The sequence below is a fragment of the Dipodomys merriami genome, unplaced genomic scaffold (genome assembly GCF_024711535.1).
Source record: "Dipodomys merriami isolate MVZ:Mamm:240054 unplaced genomic scaffold, mDipMer1.0.p SCAF_13, whole genome shotgun sequence".
Classification (NCBI taxonomy): Eukaryota; Metazoa; Chordata; class Mammalia; order Rodentia; family Heteromyidae; genus Dipodomys; species Dipodomys merriami.
Window position 1 is genome coordinate 6,719,568 of NW_027202604.1, and position 18,095 is coordinate 6,737,662.

The following is an 18,095-nucleotide window of genomic DNA, read 5'->3' on the forward strand; positions in this document are numbered from 1 at the left end:
TAGATACCTACATATCCTTGTTTATAACATCACTATTCAGAATAAGCGAACTATTGAATACCCACATCAACCAATGAATGAGTAAAGAAAATGTAGTATATGGATACAATGGAATTATATTCTTCAGCCATAAAGAAGAATGAAACTACTGGAAGCAATACTGCCTTTACTGTATTTTGCAGGTTCCATTGTGTTTTCATTTTCCTTTGATTCTAAGAGTTTTGTTTTATAATTTTCCCCTGGTTTCTTCAATGAACACTTTTCAAAAGTAATGTTTAATTTCCATGTCATCTTACATTTAAGAAGGAAATGCTTGGCTATAAATGCCTGCATCTTAAAAAAAAAATCAGAAAGCTCTCAAATTATCTGATGATGCAGCTCAAGATCTTAAAAGCATGCCAAATCCAAAATTAGTAATAAGAATTTCCAGGGGGAAATAAATGGGGAGTAAAAGAACAATATAAAAGATCAATGAAGGCTAGCACAGTGGCTTATGGCTAAAATCCCAGCTGCCCAGGAGGTGGAGATCAAGAGAATAGTAGTCAGCTTGGGCAAAAAAAATTAGACCCTATATCTCCATAAACAAGCCAGGCATGTACAAAGTCATAAGCAGGAAGACTGCAGTCCAGGCCATCTCTGGGCAAAGAAGACCCTATCTGTAAAGAAATTAAAGCAAAAAAAAGGCAGGGACATGACTATGGTAGTAAAAATCTGACTATAAGAGAAGAACCCTGAGTTCAAATCATAGTACTACCAAAAAGGAAAAAAATCCAAGTGTTTCTTTGAAAAGAGAAACAAGATTAGCAAAACCTTAGTCAAACTACAAAGATTCAAATTAATTAGAGAAGAGGGATGTTACAAAGGATACCGTGGAAATCTAGAATATGGAATATTTTTTAAAAACACTAAAAAATTGGAAAATCCATAAGAAATGAATTTCTAGATACATGTGACCCATCAAACTGAACCAAAAGGATATAAACAAAAAAAAAATATATCAACAACTAGCAATAATAATTGAAGCAGTAATAAAATCTCCTAACAAGAAATACTCAGAACTGGATGGTTTCATTACCAAATTCTACTAGACCTTTAAAAAACAGCAATGTTCATCATAGTAGTACATCAAATCAAAGGGAAGGATACTCCAAACTCACTCTATGCAACCATTATTATTCTGATACCAAAACTGGATAAAGACACAGAAAAGAAACTAAGCCAGTGCCAGTGGCTCAAGCCTTATAATTCTAGCTAATCAGAAATCAGTGGAGGATCCCGACTGGCAGGAAGTTTGGATTCTATCTCCAATTAACCAGCAAAATGTCAGACTGGAGGTGTGGCTGCAGTGGTCTAGTTCAAGTCTTGAGCTAAAAGCTGAGCTACAAATCCTGAGACCAAGCCCAATGCTGGCACACACTCAAAACCCCCCAAAAACTACAGCCCAAGTTCCTTGATGAACACAGACACAAAGATCCTCAAAAACTTGTAAACCAAATTAAACAAATATTATAAAACTATATACCATGATCAAGTCAGTTTCATTTTAGGAATACTCAGCATACCAAACAAATAGACATAATGAAACATACATGTACCCAAAAAATACACATGACCATCTCAATAAAAAAAGCACTTGACAAAATTTAACATCTCTTCATAATAAATACTCTATTGAAACTAGGAATGGAAAGATTTTATCTAAGCATAATAAAGGCTCTATCTTATGTAAGCATAATAAAGGCTAACAACAACCAAGACTATATACTAAACTGCATTCATAACTAATGAGATGAAAAATCTCTACAATAAAAATTATGACACTGAACAAAGAAAAAACTGCCTAAGACATTAAAAGAAACACCTCCCACATTCATGGATCAGCAGAATATTGTGAAAATGGCCATATTGCTGAAAGCCACCTACAGCTTCAATGCAATCCCCATCAAAATTTCAATTTTCTTTATAGAACTAGGAAAAACAATCCTCATATTCATATGGAAACACAAAAAGATCCTGAACTTCCAGAGCAATCCTGAGCAAAAACAGCAATACTGGTGGTATCACAACACTGATTTCAAATTATACTACAGAACCATAGTAAGAAAAACTGTATGATACCAACACAAAAATAGACACAGACTAATGAAACAGAATAGAGGACCCAGAAATAAATTCATGCAACTACCACCATCTGGTTATTAATAAAGGTATAAAAAGCATACAAAGTAGAAAAGATTGTCTCTAACAAATGGTGCTGGGAAAGTTGGGTATGAAGAAGACTGAAACTAGTCTGATCTCTGACCCTGAACAAAAATCAATTCCTAAGTGATCAAGGACCTTAAAATACAAGCTAAAACTTTGTGACTACAAGACAGAAAAACACATCAGGATATAGCTATAGTAAATGATTTTCTGAATAGTAGCTCAGGAAATAACAAGAGTTGACAGAGGAGACTGCATCAAATAAAAGTTTCTGCACAGCCAAAGAAACTAATAAAGAGAGACTACAAGAATGAGAGAAAATGTTTTGCCAGTTATTCATCTGACAAGCATTACCCAAAATATTTAATTTTTAAAATTAAACGCAAAAATTTTCAGTCAATAATGGGCAAATAAACAACAGATAATTCTTGCAAGAAGTACTAATGGCCAGGCACTTGTGGCTCACACCTGTAATCCTAGCTACTCAGGAGTTTGAGTTCTGATGGAGGTTTGAAGCCAGCCAAAGCAGAAAAGCCCTGGGAGACTCAATTCCAATTAACCATGCAAAACCCAAAAGTGGAGCTATAGCTCAAAGTGGTGGAGCACTAGCCTTGAGCAAAAAAACCTCAGGAACAGGCCAGGTGCCAGTGGCTTATGCCTGTAATCCTAGCAACTCAGGAGGCTGAGATCTGAAGATCGCAGTTCAAAGCCAGCCCGGGCAGGAAAGTCCTTGAGACTCTGATCTCCAATAAACCACCAGAAAACTGGAAGTGGTGCTGTGGCTCAAGTGGTAGAGTGCTAGCCTTGAGCTGAAGAGCTGAGGGACAGCGCCCAGGTCTAGAGTTCAAGTCCCATGAGCGACAAAAAAAAAAAAAAAAAAGCTCCAGAGTTTAAGCCCCACAACTGACACACCCCCCAAAAGTACTAATGGCCATTAGATGAAAAACATGCAAATTTTTAGTCATCAAAAAAGTGCAAATTTAAACTACATGGAGATTCCATCTCAATATAAAATGAACCAAATGGCAGTGACTCACACCTGTAATCCTAGGTACTCAGAAGACTCTGAGATCTGAGGATCTAAGTTCAAAGCTAGAAAGTCTATGAGACTCTTATCTTTAATTAACCAGCAAAAAAGCTGGACTAGAAGCATGATTCAAGTAATAGAAGACAAAACCCATTCAGAGTTCTAGGTCCTGCACTGAGGTCCCAGTACAAACAAACACAAATAATGCTGGTGAGGATGCAGCAGAAAGAGAATTCTTTATGTACTCTTTGTGGGAATGTGTATTAGTCTAACCACTATGGAAATCCATATGGAAGTTCTTTGAAAAACTAAAATTAGAGCTGGGCATCTGTGGGTCGCACCAGTAATCCTATCTACCCAGGAGATTGAGATCTAAGGATCGAGAATAGAAGATAGCCCAAGCAGAAAGTCCTTGAGACTCAGCCACCAAAAAGACAAAAATGAAGCTCTGTCTCAAGTGTCAGAGCACTAGCCTTGAACAAAAAACTCAAGAGACTGCAACAAAGTTCTGAGCTCAAGCCCTAGAACCAGTAGCAAAAAACAAAACAACAACAAAACAACAAAAGCAACACCTAAAATTAGAAATACCATATTATCCAGCTACACCATTTCTAGGAATATACTTGAATGAAATGGAGCATATAGAACACATACATTCAGACCCATGGTTTTTGAAGAATTAATTAACCCCAACAGTCAACTCATACAAGAGATTTAGGTGTCTAACAACAGATGAATGAAGAAAAAGTGGGACATATACAGAGCAAAGTGTTAACTACATGGCCATAAAGGAGGAAGATGGGGGCTGGGAAGGTGGCTCAGTGGTGGAGCACTTGCCTTACATGCATGAGGCCCTGGGTTCGATTCCTCAGCACCACATAAAGCAGAAAGCAGAAAAAGCCAAAAGTGGCACTGTGGCTCAAGTGGTAGAGCACTAGCCTTGAGCTGAAAAGCTGAGGGACAGCACCCAGGCCCAGAGTTTATGCCCCACAACTAAGCAAAAAAAAAAAAAAAAAAAAAAAAAAAAGGAGGAAATATTATTTGCAGAATGGAAATCATCATGTTAAGCAAAATAAACCAGACTTAGACATCGAAATAGCACGTTTTCTCTATGTAGCATCCAGCTTTAAACATAAAGACACAAAAGGCGGGAGGAGTTAAAAAGAGTCCTTGGAGATAGGGGCAGGAAAGGGTAATGGGTGGATCAATGGGATAATATGTTAGATGCATGTGTGAAAAAAATTGTCACAATATACCCATTTTTTCATCCAATTATTATATACTAATAAAAAATATACTGCATACATATACGGAAACAGGAAAATAAAACTTTTTAATTTTTTGGTCATAGAGTGACAAAGAACATGGGCCTGGGTGCTGTCTCTCAGCACTTCAGCTCAAGGCTAGTGCTCTACCACTTGAGCCACAGTGCTTCTTCCAGCCTTTTCTGTTTATGTGGTGCTAAGGAATTGAACCCCAGGGCCTCATGCATATGAGGCAAGCATATGAGTCTGATCAGGATACAATGTACTTGGAAATGCTGCAATGAAATGCTTCTTGTACAACCAATGTATGCTAACAAAGTGAATATAAATGCATGCAAAAATATCCAATTTCTGCTTAGTATTTGATGTTCTACTTACACAAAAAAAAATGTTATAAATTTTCTGAATTACTGCAGCAGGTACCTAACTGGTCTTGAATGCTCTTCTTTGCCTTTTTGTATCTATCCTTCTAAAACTTGTAGTGGTTATTTCAATTTTCAGTGTCATGGGCCCTTCTGAGGATCAAAGTACACACACTCTCTCTCTTTCTCTTTCTCTCTCTCTCTCTCTCTCTCTCTCTTGCTGACTCTATTTTAAGAAAATCTACCCATTACTTTCCACCCCCAAAATCTGAACCTAGTATTGCAAGCACTTTATAAAGTGATCACAATTAATTTATCTTACCTAACTCTCATCCTCTTCAACTCTACACACCAATCAAGTCTAATTCCTCATTATCTTAACATCCTTGGCTTCTCTTCTTTCAAACACAATTGTTTGCTTGTAGCACTGAGAAATCCAGTGACCTAAAATACCTCTCCCTTGCTAAAGGGTTTTCCTATACCTATTATCTGATCATTTCCCAATTCTGAAATGTTATCTTCATCCACTAATAAATTCATCAGATTCTAATTTTTATTATCCAAGGTATCTAGAAATCAAGAAACATAGAAAGCACTTATGTCAGTTATATTTTCAAGTAATGTGTTTTCCTTCAACTTCTGCAAAGAAGTATATCACATTGTACTCTAGGTAATATTATCCTTGTAACATAGATGGTAAGTACTCCATTCTTGTGTCCTGTTTAGTCATCAACAGAAAGCAGAACATCTAACATTGCATTATTTGATGAATATATGGGCATTACTGTCCTTCAATATTTGTGTTCTGTAGCCCTAATCATAAAATTTCTCAAGGGTTACCTTGATCAAACAATGCCCTACTTTTTTGTAGGAAAATCAAGTAAGAACTTTTCACTATTCAAAGACCCTCACTCTAATCACCATTAACCTCAACAGGGGCACACAAAGATGACTCTTACACAAAAAGAATCCAAATGAAAAACAATTATTGCATTTTCTCACTAGTATTTAAAAGCTTAAAAAATACAAGTGTAGAGCAGAACAGTAGCTCCCAGTGGCAAAGAGAGAATTGTTAAGAGGTCCAGGGGTATAGCTGGACAGAAGGAATAATTTTTATATGTAATAGGATAACTATAGTTAACAATTACTTGCATGTACTTTTCCACAGCAAAATAAAATATAACTGTGTATTTCTACAAGTAATAGTAGAATTTTTTAATGTTCCCAACACGAAGAAATGATAGGTGATGGTTATACCAGCCACTCTGACCTGACCTTTGCATAATGTATAATGTATAAGATATATAAGTATATAAAATGTATAAGATACTATACCCCATAAATATGTAATTTATATGACTACTTTTCAAAAAATATTTTTAAGTGGGGGAAAAAGTAAGATTTCAAGGAAACTGCATACTGTATACAAATGAAAATAAAAATGTAAATATAAAAGCTACTGTCTTTTAGTATTCCTACAAAATTTAACTTCTGTTATAAAATCCTGAAAATAGAAATACTATCCCATATTATACATATAAAAGCTACAAGTGGAAGTGAAATGGCATAAAGAATGTGAAGGTTTGTCTTTTTTTTTTATTATGTAGAAACCATGTTTTTCCAGACATACTAACATTAAAGGGTGTATGTGTATCTATCTATCTATCTATCTATCTATCTATCTATCTATCTATCTATCTACCTATCTATCTATCTATCTATCTATCTATCTATCTATCTATCTTGGCCAGTCCTGGGGTTTGAACTCTTGGCCTGGGCACTGTCCTAGAGCTTTGTTCTTTGCTTAAGGGTAGCACTCTACCACTTGAGCCACAGCACCACTCCCACCTTTTTCTGTGTATGTGGTACTGAGGAATTGAACCCAGAGCTTCATGCATGCTTCGCAAGCACTCTACTACTAAGCCACATTCCCAGTCCCTTGGGTATACATACTTTAAATCATTCTTTTATTATTTAACATTTACATTTTCATGTTATGTTTCAGTAAATCTTATGGACTTTTTTTGCCAGTATGAGGAATTTTTTTTTTTTTTTGGTTGGTTATGGGACCTGAACTCTGGGCCTGGGTATTGTCCCTCAGCTCCTCAACTCAAGGCTAGTGCTCTACCACTTAAGCCACAGCGCCACTTCTGGCTTTCTCTGCTTTATGTGGTGCTGAGGAATCGAACCCAGGGCTTCAGGCGTACAAGGCAAGCACTCTACCACTGAGCCACCTTCCCAGCCCCCAGTATGAGGAATTTGAACTCAGGGTCTGAGCCTGTTTAAACACGCTTGTTCAGCTGGCACCTTTATGCTGGTTATTTTGCAGAAGAAATTTCTCCTAGACTTTTCTGCCAAGTTAGCTTCAATTCTCTGGATTCAGTCTCCTGAACTGCTACGATTACATGCATGAACCTGTAGGTAATACTTACACTTGCTAGAGAAGCACTCTATACCACAAGACATGCCCTTGGGCCTTTTTGCTTTATTTTTTCCTACTTCCTCAAAAAAATTTTCAAATTTTTTTTGGCTGGTCCTGGGGCCTAAACTCAAGGCTTGGATGCTATCCCTGAGCTTTTCTGTTCAAGGCTAGAGTTCTAACACTTGAGTCAGAGCTCCATTTCCAGCTTTTTGGTGGTTAATTTGAGATGTTTTTCAAGCTGACTTCAAACCTTGATCCTCAGATCTCAGCCTCCTGAGTAGCTACAATTACAGGTATAAACCACCTTCAACCTGCTCTAGGTTCCTCAATTTTTGCTCAGGCTAGCTATGGACAGCAATCCTCCTACATATGCCTCCCTTGTATCTTGGACTACAGACATGTTCTACCTACTACATTCATCTTTGTGAAGATGTATTCTTGCTAACTTTTTGCCCCTGCTGGCCTTGATTCTCATGCTGGCCTTGATTCTCGTGATCCTGCCTCCCAAATACCTAAGATCAGACAGAGGTGTGAGCCATTTATGTACCCAGCCTGAACAATTTTTTTTAAAACAACTCTTAAACATGATTTAGAAGTTCTGACTGCAACCAGGCACTGGTGGTTAATTTTTTTTAAAACAACTCTTAAACATGATTTAGAAGTTCTGACTGCAACCAGGCACTGGTGGCTCACTCCTGTAGGCATGAGGATCAAAGCCAGCTGACAGGAAAGTCTATGAGAACTCTTACCTCCAACTAATCACCAGAAAACCAGAAGTGGCACTGTGACTCAAGTGGTAGAACCCTAGCCTTGAGCTGAAGAGCTCAGATACAGCATGCAGGCCCAGAGTTCAAGCCCCAGGACAAAAAAAAAAAGTTATGACTGCAGCTGAGAGGTAACACTTGGCTAGTTTGAGACTTAGATCTGATCTCCAGCACCAAAAATAATCAAGTTGATGACCAACAGATTCTTGATACAAGATGGATATTCTAAAAAAAAGTTATGATAAGGAAGACAAAAAGCTGTCTTATGATTTTGCTTATATGAAATATCCAGAATAGGCAAATTCATATATTAAAGAGTAGATCAGATATGTGATACTTGCATGAAACAGTTTGAATCTTGTTAGTCTCCCCTTAGTCCTAAATTGAAGCTAGAATTTTTTCCCTTTTGATAAAGGAAGAGAACAAGAGCATGTTATTTTGTATATTCCTATATAGTAAGTAGTAACTGATAAACTTGAAATGCTAGATTATAAACTTAATTATAAACTTAATCCTAGGTACAGTCTTATGAAAATATCACAATTATTTTTAACTATATTCATTGTTTTTCGAGATATTTTAAGTTATGTGGTTTTTTTCCAGAGATGCTTCTAACCTTGGGGCTATTTTTTTTTGGGGGGGGGGGTCGGGTCGTGGGGCCTGAACTCTGGGCCTGGGCACCGTCCCTCAGTTCTTCAGCTCAAGGCTAGCGCTCTACCACTTGAGCCACTGCGCCACTTCCGGCTTTTTTCTTTTTGCTTATATGGTGCTAAGGAATTGAACCCAGGGCCTCATGCATGCAAGGCAAGTGCTCTACCACTGAGCCACCTTCCCAGACCTGGGGCTATTTTTTTTAATTGAGGTGTAATTCCTAAGGGGCTAAGTTGTCGGAAAAGGCGTCCTATAACTATGGCTGGATGTCTTCCACGAGGGACCATTTTACTTTTTAAGAGTCATTTCTAAAGTTATGCGGTCATTAACTTTGGGGGCTGTTTTGCATATGAGTGCTGATAAAATTAAAACCCAAGTTGACCTCAACTTGCATCATATTCCATTGAATGTTGACAATGGAAAGAATACTTGCCTTTAGTATGCTATTATTCTGGACTAGTAACTGAGGAAGAAACATAATTTTCTTCCTTGCATAAGTCAGAAAAACTTACAGCTATTGTGTATAGTGCCCTTGTTCATCTCTTAGCAGATGAAGTGAGCTAGCTGATAGTGTTAATTCAGATTTAAGAAACTATCTGAATCTTGGTCTGTATATACAATGTACTTGCAATATTAACTAAATCAGATAGTTCTTACAGTTCCTATGTGTACCTAGACTCCCTCCTACATTCAGTAGTTACTGAACTTGGTAAACTGGCATTGTAGTTTATTGCACCAATTTTATAAACTTTACAGTGCAATACTTGTTATTTTTCTGAGGCAAACCAAAGGTATTTCTCGAGGTTCATGGTGCTTTCTTTAGCAGTATTTGATGGAGGATCTTTTTATACATTTGTAGATAATTTTAAAAAAAACACAATTTTTTAAAAAATTGTAAACCATGTACCAATTTTTTGGCTGAAATTGTGTAGGGTAAGTTAAACTTCAATTGTATTAACTGATATAAGTGTATTTCTGTAAGCAGTTATGTTGAAATAGTTTTAAAAACTAAAACAAAGGAGTAGATTAGGGCTGAGAGCAAGTGGTTCACACCTGTAATCCTAGCTACTCAGCAGGCTGAGATCTGAGGATCATGGTTCAAATCTAACCTGGGCAGACAAGTGCATGAGACTCTTATCTCCAATAAACTACTCAGAAGAAGCCAGAAGTGGTGCTGTGACTCAAGTGGTAGTGCTAGCCTTGTGCACAAAGAGGCTCGGGGGCAGTGTCCAGGCCCTGACTGGCCTAGACAGTTAAAGCCCCAGGACCAGCAAAAACAAAAAAAAGGAAATTAGTGGCTGACATGAGCTGGGAATAAGGGAAAATGAAAAGTGACTGCAAATGAGCAAAAGTTTCCTTCTGGAGTAATGAAAAAGTTCTGGAAGTAGGAATAATATTGTAGTTTTACACATATAATAAAAACCACTGAATTGTACTTTGAAAGAAAGTGAATTTTATCTTCAATTCTAAAGCTTATTACCAGGATGAGGGTGCATATCAGCATTAGAGTGTATGCTTACCATATATGAGGTCCTGGATTCAATCTCCAGGTGCAAACATACAGTTTGTTTTTTTTTACTTTAGTTATTGTATCTTCTAAAGAAAAAAAAATTATTGGCTGGGAAGGTGGCTCAGTGGTAGAGTACTTGCCTTGCATACATGAAGCCCTGGGTTAGATTCCTCAGCACCACATAAAGCAGAAAAAGCAGGAAGTAGTACTGTGGCTCAAGTGGTAGAGCACTAGCCTTGAGCTGAAGAGCTGACAGTGCCCAGGTCCAGAGGACCAGAAAAAAAAAATTTATTAAGCAATCTTATGCTCTAGTTTGGTTTTTTCAACTGATAAAATTTAGCAGTTACAAGGTAGATCCTTACTAGCCCTTTTTCAGAGTTTCAGCATTGTCACTAGTTGTTAACTTGCCAGCATTCATAAATACGCATTTTGTAGAATTCAGGGCCTAGATGCTATCCTTGAGCTTTTGCTACCACTCTACCACTTGACTGGTAACTACCTAAAAAGCTGAATGTGGTGCTAATTGGAGATAAAAGTCTCCTGGAGTTTCCTGCCAGGCTGGTTTGAACCTCGACCCTCAGATCTTAGCCTCCAGAATAGCTAGGATTATAGGCATGAGCTACCTGCACCTGGCAACAATCTGGATTTCTGCCTTAAAAAAAAAAAGTTGGATGTGCAGGCACACCCACACATCAACAATGGTTAGAACTGAGCTGCAACTAACACACCTGATCCAATGACTTCACTCTTCTTTACCACTCTTATTGTTTTCTAATCACTGAAGCTAAGTGTTGGTTGTCAGTAGCTTTGCAGTCATGGAGTTTGTGATCTATAACCTAAACAGGCCTCTATCTTTATTTTTTTAGAGTGTACTACTGATAAATTCAAATATAATTAATGAGAATAATTTTACTAACAAATATAAAAAATAATCACAGTGACACTTGTTGAAAAAATGTACAATTCTTAAAGATTTGTGCTATATAAACAAAGGTGAAGTCATTCAGGGAGAAAATTCTTATGTCTACTTTTATTAACAGGAAACAAATTATTTTCATTGTATTTGCAATTAAAAATAGTTTCATTTCACAGAAAGTAATGCAGTAATTATCTCCATAATTATGTGTTGGCACAAAATGAGAGAATGATATCCTATTCAGATAGACTGGATGAGAATAAATTGCTTTATTTACACACTGATTTTATATTTAAACCACTAAGGACCTTCCTAATGCCTTAAACACAGTCAACCCTTATTCACTTGAGGATTGTATGTATTAAACTTTATTTTTGCAAAGCTAGAAAAAATTAAAGTATTTCCTATTACAAATGTATATAAGGCTTTTGAGTTAGAAGCTATATCAAATACCTGCCAGCTTTTAAATTCTGGATACTTATCCACATCTTCTCATCCTTTCCTCCAAATAAAGTAATTCATCTAGCTGAACTGCTTTTCCTGCAGATGGGAAAAGTTAAGAATATTTGCATTCCATTTCATCTTTATCATCACTTCTACTAGCTAATAAAATGTCAATATATAAGATAACTTCTAAAAACAGCAATTCTCTTTAAATTAGGCAAAACAAACTCATCTCAAAGTCTTTGAAAAAAGAAACTAGACAGGCCAATAAGTAGTATAGAGATTCATCTTAATGTTTTCCCCAAGTCATGCCACCTCATTAACTTGTCCAAGTATTCTCATGTGTACAAGTGACGTTTTTTTTTTTTTTTTTTTTTGTCGGTTGTGGGTCTTGAACTCTGGGCCTGGGCGCTGTCCCTCAGCTCTTCAGCTCAAGGCGAGCGCTCTACCACTTGAGCTACAGCGCCACTTCCGGTTTTCTGGTGATTTATTGGAGATAGGAGTCTCACGGTCTTTCTTGCCCGGGCTGGCTTTGAACCGCGATCCTCAGATCTCAGCCTCCTGAGTAGCTAGGATTACAGGCGTGAGCCACCAGCGCCCGGCTACAAGTGACGTTTTAAAAATCATTATCGCCCGGCTGGGAAGATGGCTCAGTGGTAGAGCGCTTGCCTTGCATGCATGAGGCCCTGGGTTCGATTCCTCAGCACCACATAAGCAAAAAGAAAAAAGCCAGAAGTGGCACTGTGGCTCAAGTGGTAGAGTGCTAGCTTTGAGCTGAAGAGCTGAAGGACAGCGCTCAGGCCCCACTACGGGACCCAAAAAAATAAAAAAATAATAATAAGTAAATAAAAATCATTATCACCATAAAGTGTCAATGGTTACTAATATTACAGGAGGGTCACAACTGCTTCATAATTCCAATTCTTAAATACTCCAGTGCAAAGGAGCAACTAGATTTTATTTCCAACTAAAGTAATTCTGCTTCTGCTTAAACTTGATGAGTTGGGTGTTTTCATAAAGTTTTACCAAATTCCTAATTCACACAATGATCTAAGTCACAAACTTTTTTTCTAAAGTGTAGGACTAGAAACAAAAAATGGAAGCACAAAGTATTCCCAGATGAGAAGATTAGTATCAAACCTAGATATTGGTCTTCATGCTCCTAACTGTACAATAATTACATGTGATTTATGCTTTACCTGTTATTAACAGCATTGTCTGCTAGAACTCTGTGATGTGTTCTCTATCTGTCCTGTTCCATACAGTAAGCAACAGTTGTGACTACTGAGCACTTCAAATATGGTTAGCAAGACTAAAGAAGTGTTTATTTCATTTTAATTAAAGTTTCCATAGGTGGCTAGTGGCTATCAAGCTAGTTAAATTCCACAAGTAATTTAAAATACAAAGTATAAACTAAAAAAAACAAGTGTTTTGTCAAAACCCTGATAGTAACATGAGCTCCTTCCTGGTACCAAATGATACATAAGGTAGGGCTATGAACACTAATATTATCTATGAAATGAAAATTCATATTAAGCAGACTGAATTTGAGGTCTAATATTTGCAAAGGAATAATATAAAAATTGCATCTCAAGTTTTTCCCCATTGTCTTTGTAAAAGGGGTACTCACTTTCGGAATAGTTTCCCAATGTATGCAAGTTACTTTCCTTTCAAATCTGTTCAGTATCTTCTGTTCAGAAAAACAAATGACAAAAATAAGCATTCAGCACTAAAGTTTCCGCGACTTGGTAAAGATCACACGTTCATTTCTCAAACCTTAAAGAAGAGATAGAAAATTTCTGAAGCGTATGCACTGCCTGAAAGCCTTAGTACTCTTCTTCCAACATTTTTAGATATATGAATCGTTCAGATTTAGTAGTGATTTCATTTCTAGACCCAAAGTATTTTTTTTTCCAATTCCAGCGTGTCAACGTCTTTGTGTGTGTGTGTGTGTGGCACTTCAGGTATTCTTCCTAAGACAAGAAAAGTAACCAAGATGGTGTACAAAATGTCAAAAAAAGCAAACAAGTCTGGAAACTTGCACCACAGAGTAACAACTAGTTCCAAGAAGAAATCAACCAGTTTTTTGTTTGTTGTTTCCGGGAGAGAGGAGAGTGGGTGCCCCGCGAACGATTCCGCGAAGCAAACCCAAGCACAAGGTCGTGACCCGAGGTCACGGCTGCCAGCGCGGCTCCCGCCCTGCGGCGGAAAGCCACCTGTTAGGCCCCAGCCTCACCTGGCAAGAAAGAGGAGGCGCCGGGCCGGCCGCGCGCCGGACCTGAGGCAGCCAGCGCCGAACCCGCCCCTCCGGCTGCGGCCGCAAGCCCCCTGGCGGCACGTGGGCTTCCCTGGGCCCGGGCGGCTCTGACATGAGAGGCTCCCGCGGTCATTAGAACCCCGTCACGCGCCGGCGCCAGCCCTAGCCCGGGCCTCGACCTCGGCCTCGGTCCCCCGCAGCTGAGCCACCCGGCCGAGCGGGGGGCCCACCGCCGGTCCGCCCTTTCCCCCCTCCCCCGGCGGCGTGATCCCGCCCTGCCGCCCCAAACCTACCTGGTCGCGGAGTTTGAGGAACGCCATGACGGTCGCCGCTGCTGCCACCCGACCCACCGATCCCGCCCCAACAGCTTGGGCCGCTGCTCGGGGCCAGCGGGTCGGCGGCCGGCTTCGCTGAAGACAACGCGGGCAGGGGGCGGCACCACCTCCCCGCCCGCCCGCCGCCGCCGCCGCCGCCGAGAGGTGAGGAGCTTGGCCGGTCCCGCCTCCTCCACGGAGGACTCCCCGCCCTCTTTCTTCCTTTCTTTTTTCCTCGGCTGCTCCCTCGCGTAGTCCTCTTCGCCGCTGCCGCCGTCTCCTTCTCCTCACGCCCCTTCCCGAAATACCCCGGCAGCCCCCGCCGCTGCCGCCGCCGCCACCACCGCCGCGCCGCTCCAGCCCGCGGAGCGGCGGCATCCAAACTCCACTCCACAATATTACCACCACCGCCCGCCGTGATTGGCGGCCGCGCGGGGGAGAGGCTAGAGTAAGCCGAACGCCCATTGGCTACGCCGCCTCGCTCGCTCGCTCCCCCCCCTTCCCCTGCGGCGGGCGGGGCGGGAGAAGAAAGCCCAGAGGGGTGGGCGCCGATCGGCGGCGCGCGCGCGCGCTCCGGGCGGGGAGCGGGCCGGGGGAGGGGCAGCCAGGTATCTGGGCTGGGCGCGCGCCCCAGGCACGGTGGGCGGAGCCCGAGGCTGGAGGTGGGGAACCGGAACGCTGTGGGGAGGGGAGGGGAGAAAGAGCGGAGGGGGGGAAGGGTGGCCCACGGGCTAGGATTCCCACGTGGAGGCAGAGTGCGGGCGCTCCCCAAAAGCTGGGGAGGGTTTGAGAGGCCGAGTGAGAGAGGCCGGAAGGGGTGTGAGAGAGGAGATCTGGGAGTGCTGCCTTTCTGGGAGCGGCTGGGGCGGGGAGACGGGTGGACTGGACTTGCACGTGGAGATTGAGAATGCACCAATTGGTTGGGAAGGATGAATGAGCCCAGCGAGTGGGGTGAGCGGTGGCCACGAGGGGGTACTGCCTTGTCCTGGGCGATGTGCACCGCTTGGGGGGGTGGTGATGCTGGCACGCTGGACGGAAGGGCGTCGTCTTTGCGGCCACACAGGTTGTGGATGAGCCTTTGACTGCCCACTGTCCCAATCCCAGGCTGTCAAAGCTGCATGCGGTTCCCATTCCCGAAAGCTCCCCTGCCAATCTTGCAGATCTTTTTCCTTTCTTCTTTTGTATCCGAAGGATTTTGCCTCCCACTTGAGAAGAATCAATTAAAAAAAAAAAAAGATGTGCACAATTTCCAATAATATAGCATCCTGGGATGGAGGAGAGAAACGACTCCCTCACCCTGCCACACACCCCCACGCCCACCCCACAGCTCTTGAAACGGCTTTTCTTTCTTAGGCAGCCGCACACTGTTACCATTCCAGGCTTGTGTGGGAGAAGATTGGTTGTATGCCTGTCTGTTCACCCAGGCGGCTCCAGCCCCTGGTTAATAAAAGGTACAGATGGTTAGGACACAAATTTATGACGTCGTGCTTGTATTTTAAAATTCCCCCTTTCCCTACATTCACTTGTGTCTCTTGGGACAGACTTTATTTAGAGGATCGATTTGAAACTAATGGCAGTCTAAAGAAACAGGAATCTATTCCAGTACTGATTGTTTTATCATCATGCTGACCTTAAAGCAAAAAAACAACAACAACAACAACAACAACAACAAAAGAAAACTTATCTTTAGGACCATAAAAAAAGGAAAATATCCAAATACAAGCTCAAAAACACTGCTGATTACCAAATAGTCTGGTCCTGTGTTCTTTGTCATAATTCTGTTGAAACAATTTCTTATCTAAAATTACATTCCTCATAAATGATATTTGCTACTTAAAATGGAGGAATTCTAACTTCGATGTAACTGTTCTGATGAGGCCAAAAAGGAAGTCAGATGGTTTTGCTTGGTCTCCAGTACTTAATTCCTGGCTCTTTTACCTCTTCAACACCATCAGATAAATAGTTCAGTGAAGGTGAATGTTAATGTTGTGAAAGCATTTGAGTTCTCCAAAACAAAGCTGTTATGTTAGTCTTACTAGAATGTGATTACTAGCCACCAAATGCTTTATCTGCCTTATTGAATGGTTGTAAAAATCATTCATAAGTATGATTGTTCAACACTGCAGTTGTTTAGTCCAGAGTTCATACACACTCTCCCTTCCAGTAATCTCTCCTTTAGGTTAACGTTCTAGAATTTAAAGACACAACAGGAACTTGATTAGGAAAACGGCAAAGTGTTTTTAAGTGTTTGAATTTAAATTATGGACTATACATGACTGAGCTAATAAAACTTTGCAGGGCTCTTCTGAAATTTCCTACTTAACAATAATTTATTGTTTTATAGTGTGCAATCTCTGTATTATAGTAGGCTATGAGCTCTCTTAATAGAGGATGCTTTAGAACTAGCTGGATTTTCACCTTGAGCATCATCTGAGTCTCAGTTTCACCATTTGTTTAAAAAACTAAAAAACTTAACATTACCTGGCCTACACATCTCACACTACCCAACCAGATAATGATATGAAAGGCTGTGGGAAAGCTGAAAGAACCCTTCAAATTTAATATTAATATAAAAAAACTATATTTCTGCAGCTGGTCAGACTAATACTTTGAATAATTGGAAATAAAAAAATATTTCATTGAGCAATACAGTAAAATAAGATTTATGTTCAATTTCTGGTAATATTTTAACTGTTATAGGTTATTCTTGTTTATTATAAAATATTCAAATATTGACGGAATCTGTAATCACAAGATTCTCACATTGTGGAAGCCAGTGGGGCCCAGGTAACTAAAGGCTCTCAGTCATCTCTTTTTCCCACTTTTCTCTCTCTCCTTTTATTCTCCTTTACTACAGCCTGCAGCTCTATTCACATATTAAATACTCAGTAATAATAAAGCAGCTAGTAGTCCTAACAAATCTCCAGAAATGACGGATTGTTTGTTGTAGCCTCATGCACCCATGCCTCAGCCATTCATTATTGCTAAATCAGAGAAGTGATGATAGCCTCTATTCAGAATTCATGTCTGAAACATCCAGATATGACCAGCGAAGCAACTGCTTTGAACTAGGCAAATTTTATTTACTGTGCTACTGCATGTTGGTTACTTACTGTTACGTGGTATGCTTTACCTCATGTAAGTTTTTCATTAACCTCTTTTTGTTTTGCCAGTCATGGGGCCTGAACTCTGGACCTGGGTGCTGTCCCTCAGCTCTTCAGCTCAAGGCTAGCCCTCTACCACTGGAGCCACAACACCACTTCCAGCTTTTTCTGCTTATGTAGTGCTGAAGAATCGAATCCAGGGCCTCATGCATGCAAGGCAAGCACTCTACCACTGAGCCACCTTCCCAGCCCCTTCATTAACCTCTTTATGTGGGAAAAGGGCTCAGAGGAGCTAAGTATGCCTAGAGTTAACCAAATAGTTTCACTGATGACTAATCAATGGTGGAGCTTGGATGCATGCCGTCCTCCAAAGCCAGAAAAGCAGTTATGTGGTTGGAAATGACAACTCCAGAGGGGGTTTTGAGCTAGAAATCCCTCTCTTATAAAAATGGTTTTGATGAAGAGCCTGAAATAGAGAATGACTACAATTGACTGCCAATGCAGCAAAGTTCAGAGCCCTAGATAGTATCATCAGAACATTCAGTATAAATCTAAGACATTTTATTGATAGAGAAATAGAATATACAGAAAAGAATGTCTGTGATTATATATTTACCTATATTTATATTTATTTTTATTTTTTTTTTGTCAGTCATGGGGCTTGAACTCTGGGCCTGGTCGCTGTCACTCAGCTCTTCAGCTCAAGGCTAGCACTCTACTACTTGAGCCACAGCACCACTTCCAATTTTCTGGTGGTTTATTGGAGATAAGAGTTTCATGGCTTTTCTTGCCTGGGCTGGCTTTGAACTGCAATCCTCAGATCTTAGCCTCCTGAGTAATTAGGATTACAGGCATGA

The 18,095-nt window shown here is 40.3% G+C and overlaps 1 protein-coding gene across 2 annotated transcripts in view; it reads right to left on the reverse strand.

The window, feature by feature from the left end:
* Positions 1–14,508, reverse strand: part of Ankrd28 (ankyrin repeat domain 28) — a 167,228-nt gene extending 152,720 nt beyond the window's left edge. Inside the window, exon 1 of one of the 2 annotated variants that reach the window (XM_070018614.1) lies at positions 14,114–14,508. In XM_070018614.1, the coding sequence (XP_069874715.1) occupies positions 14,114–14,140 (27 nt within the window). In that variant the 5' untranslated portion in view covers positions 14,141–14,508. The remainder of the gene's footprint in view (positions 1–14,113) is intronic. The other variant, XM_070018616.1, reaches the window with a different exon arrangement.
* Between the last annotated feature and the right edge of the window lie 3,587 nt (positions 14,509–18,095).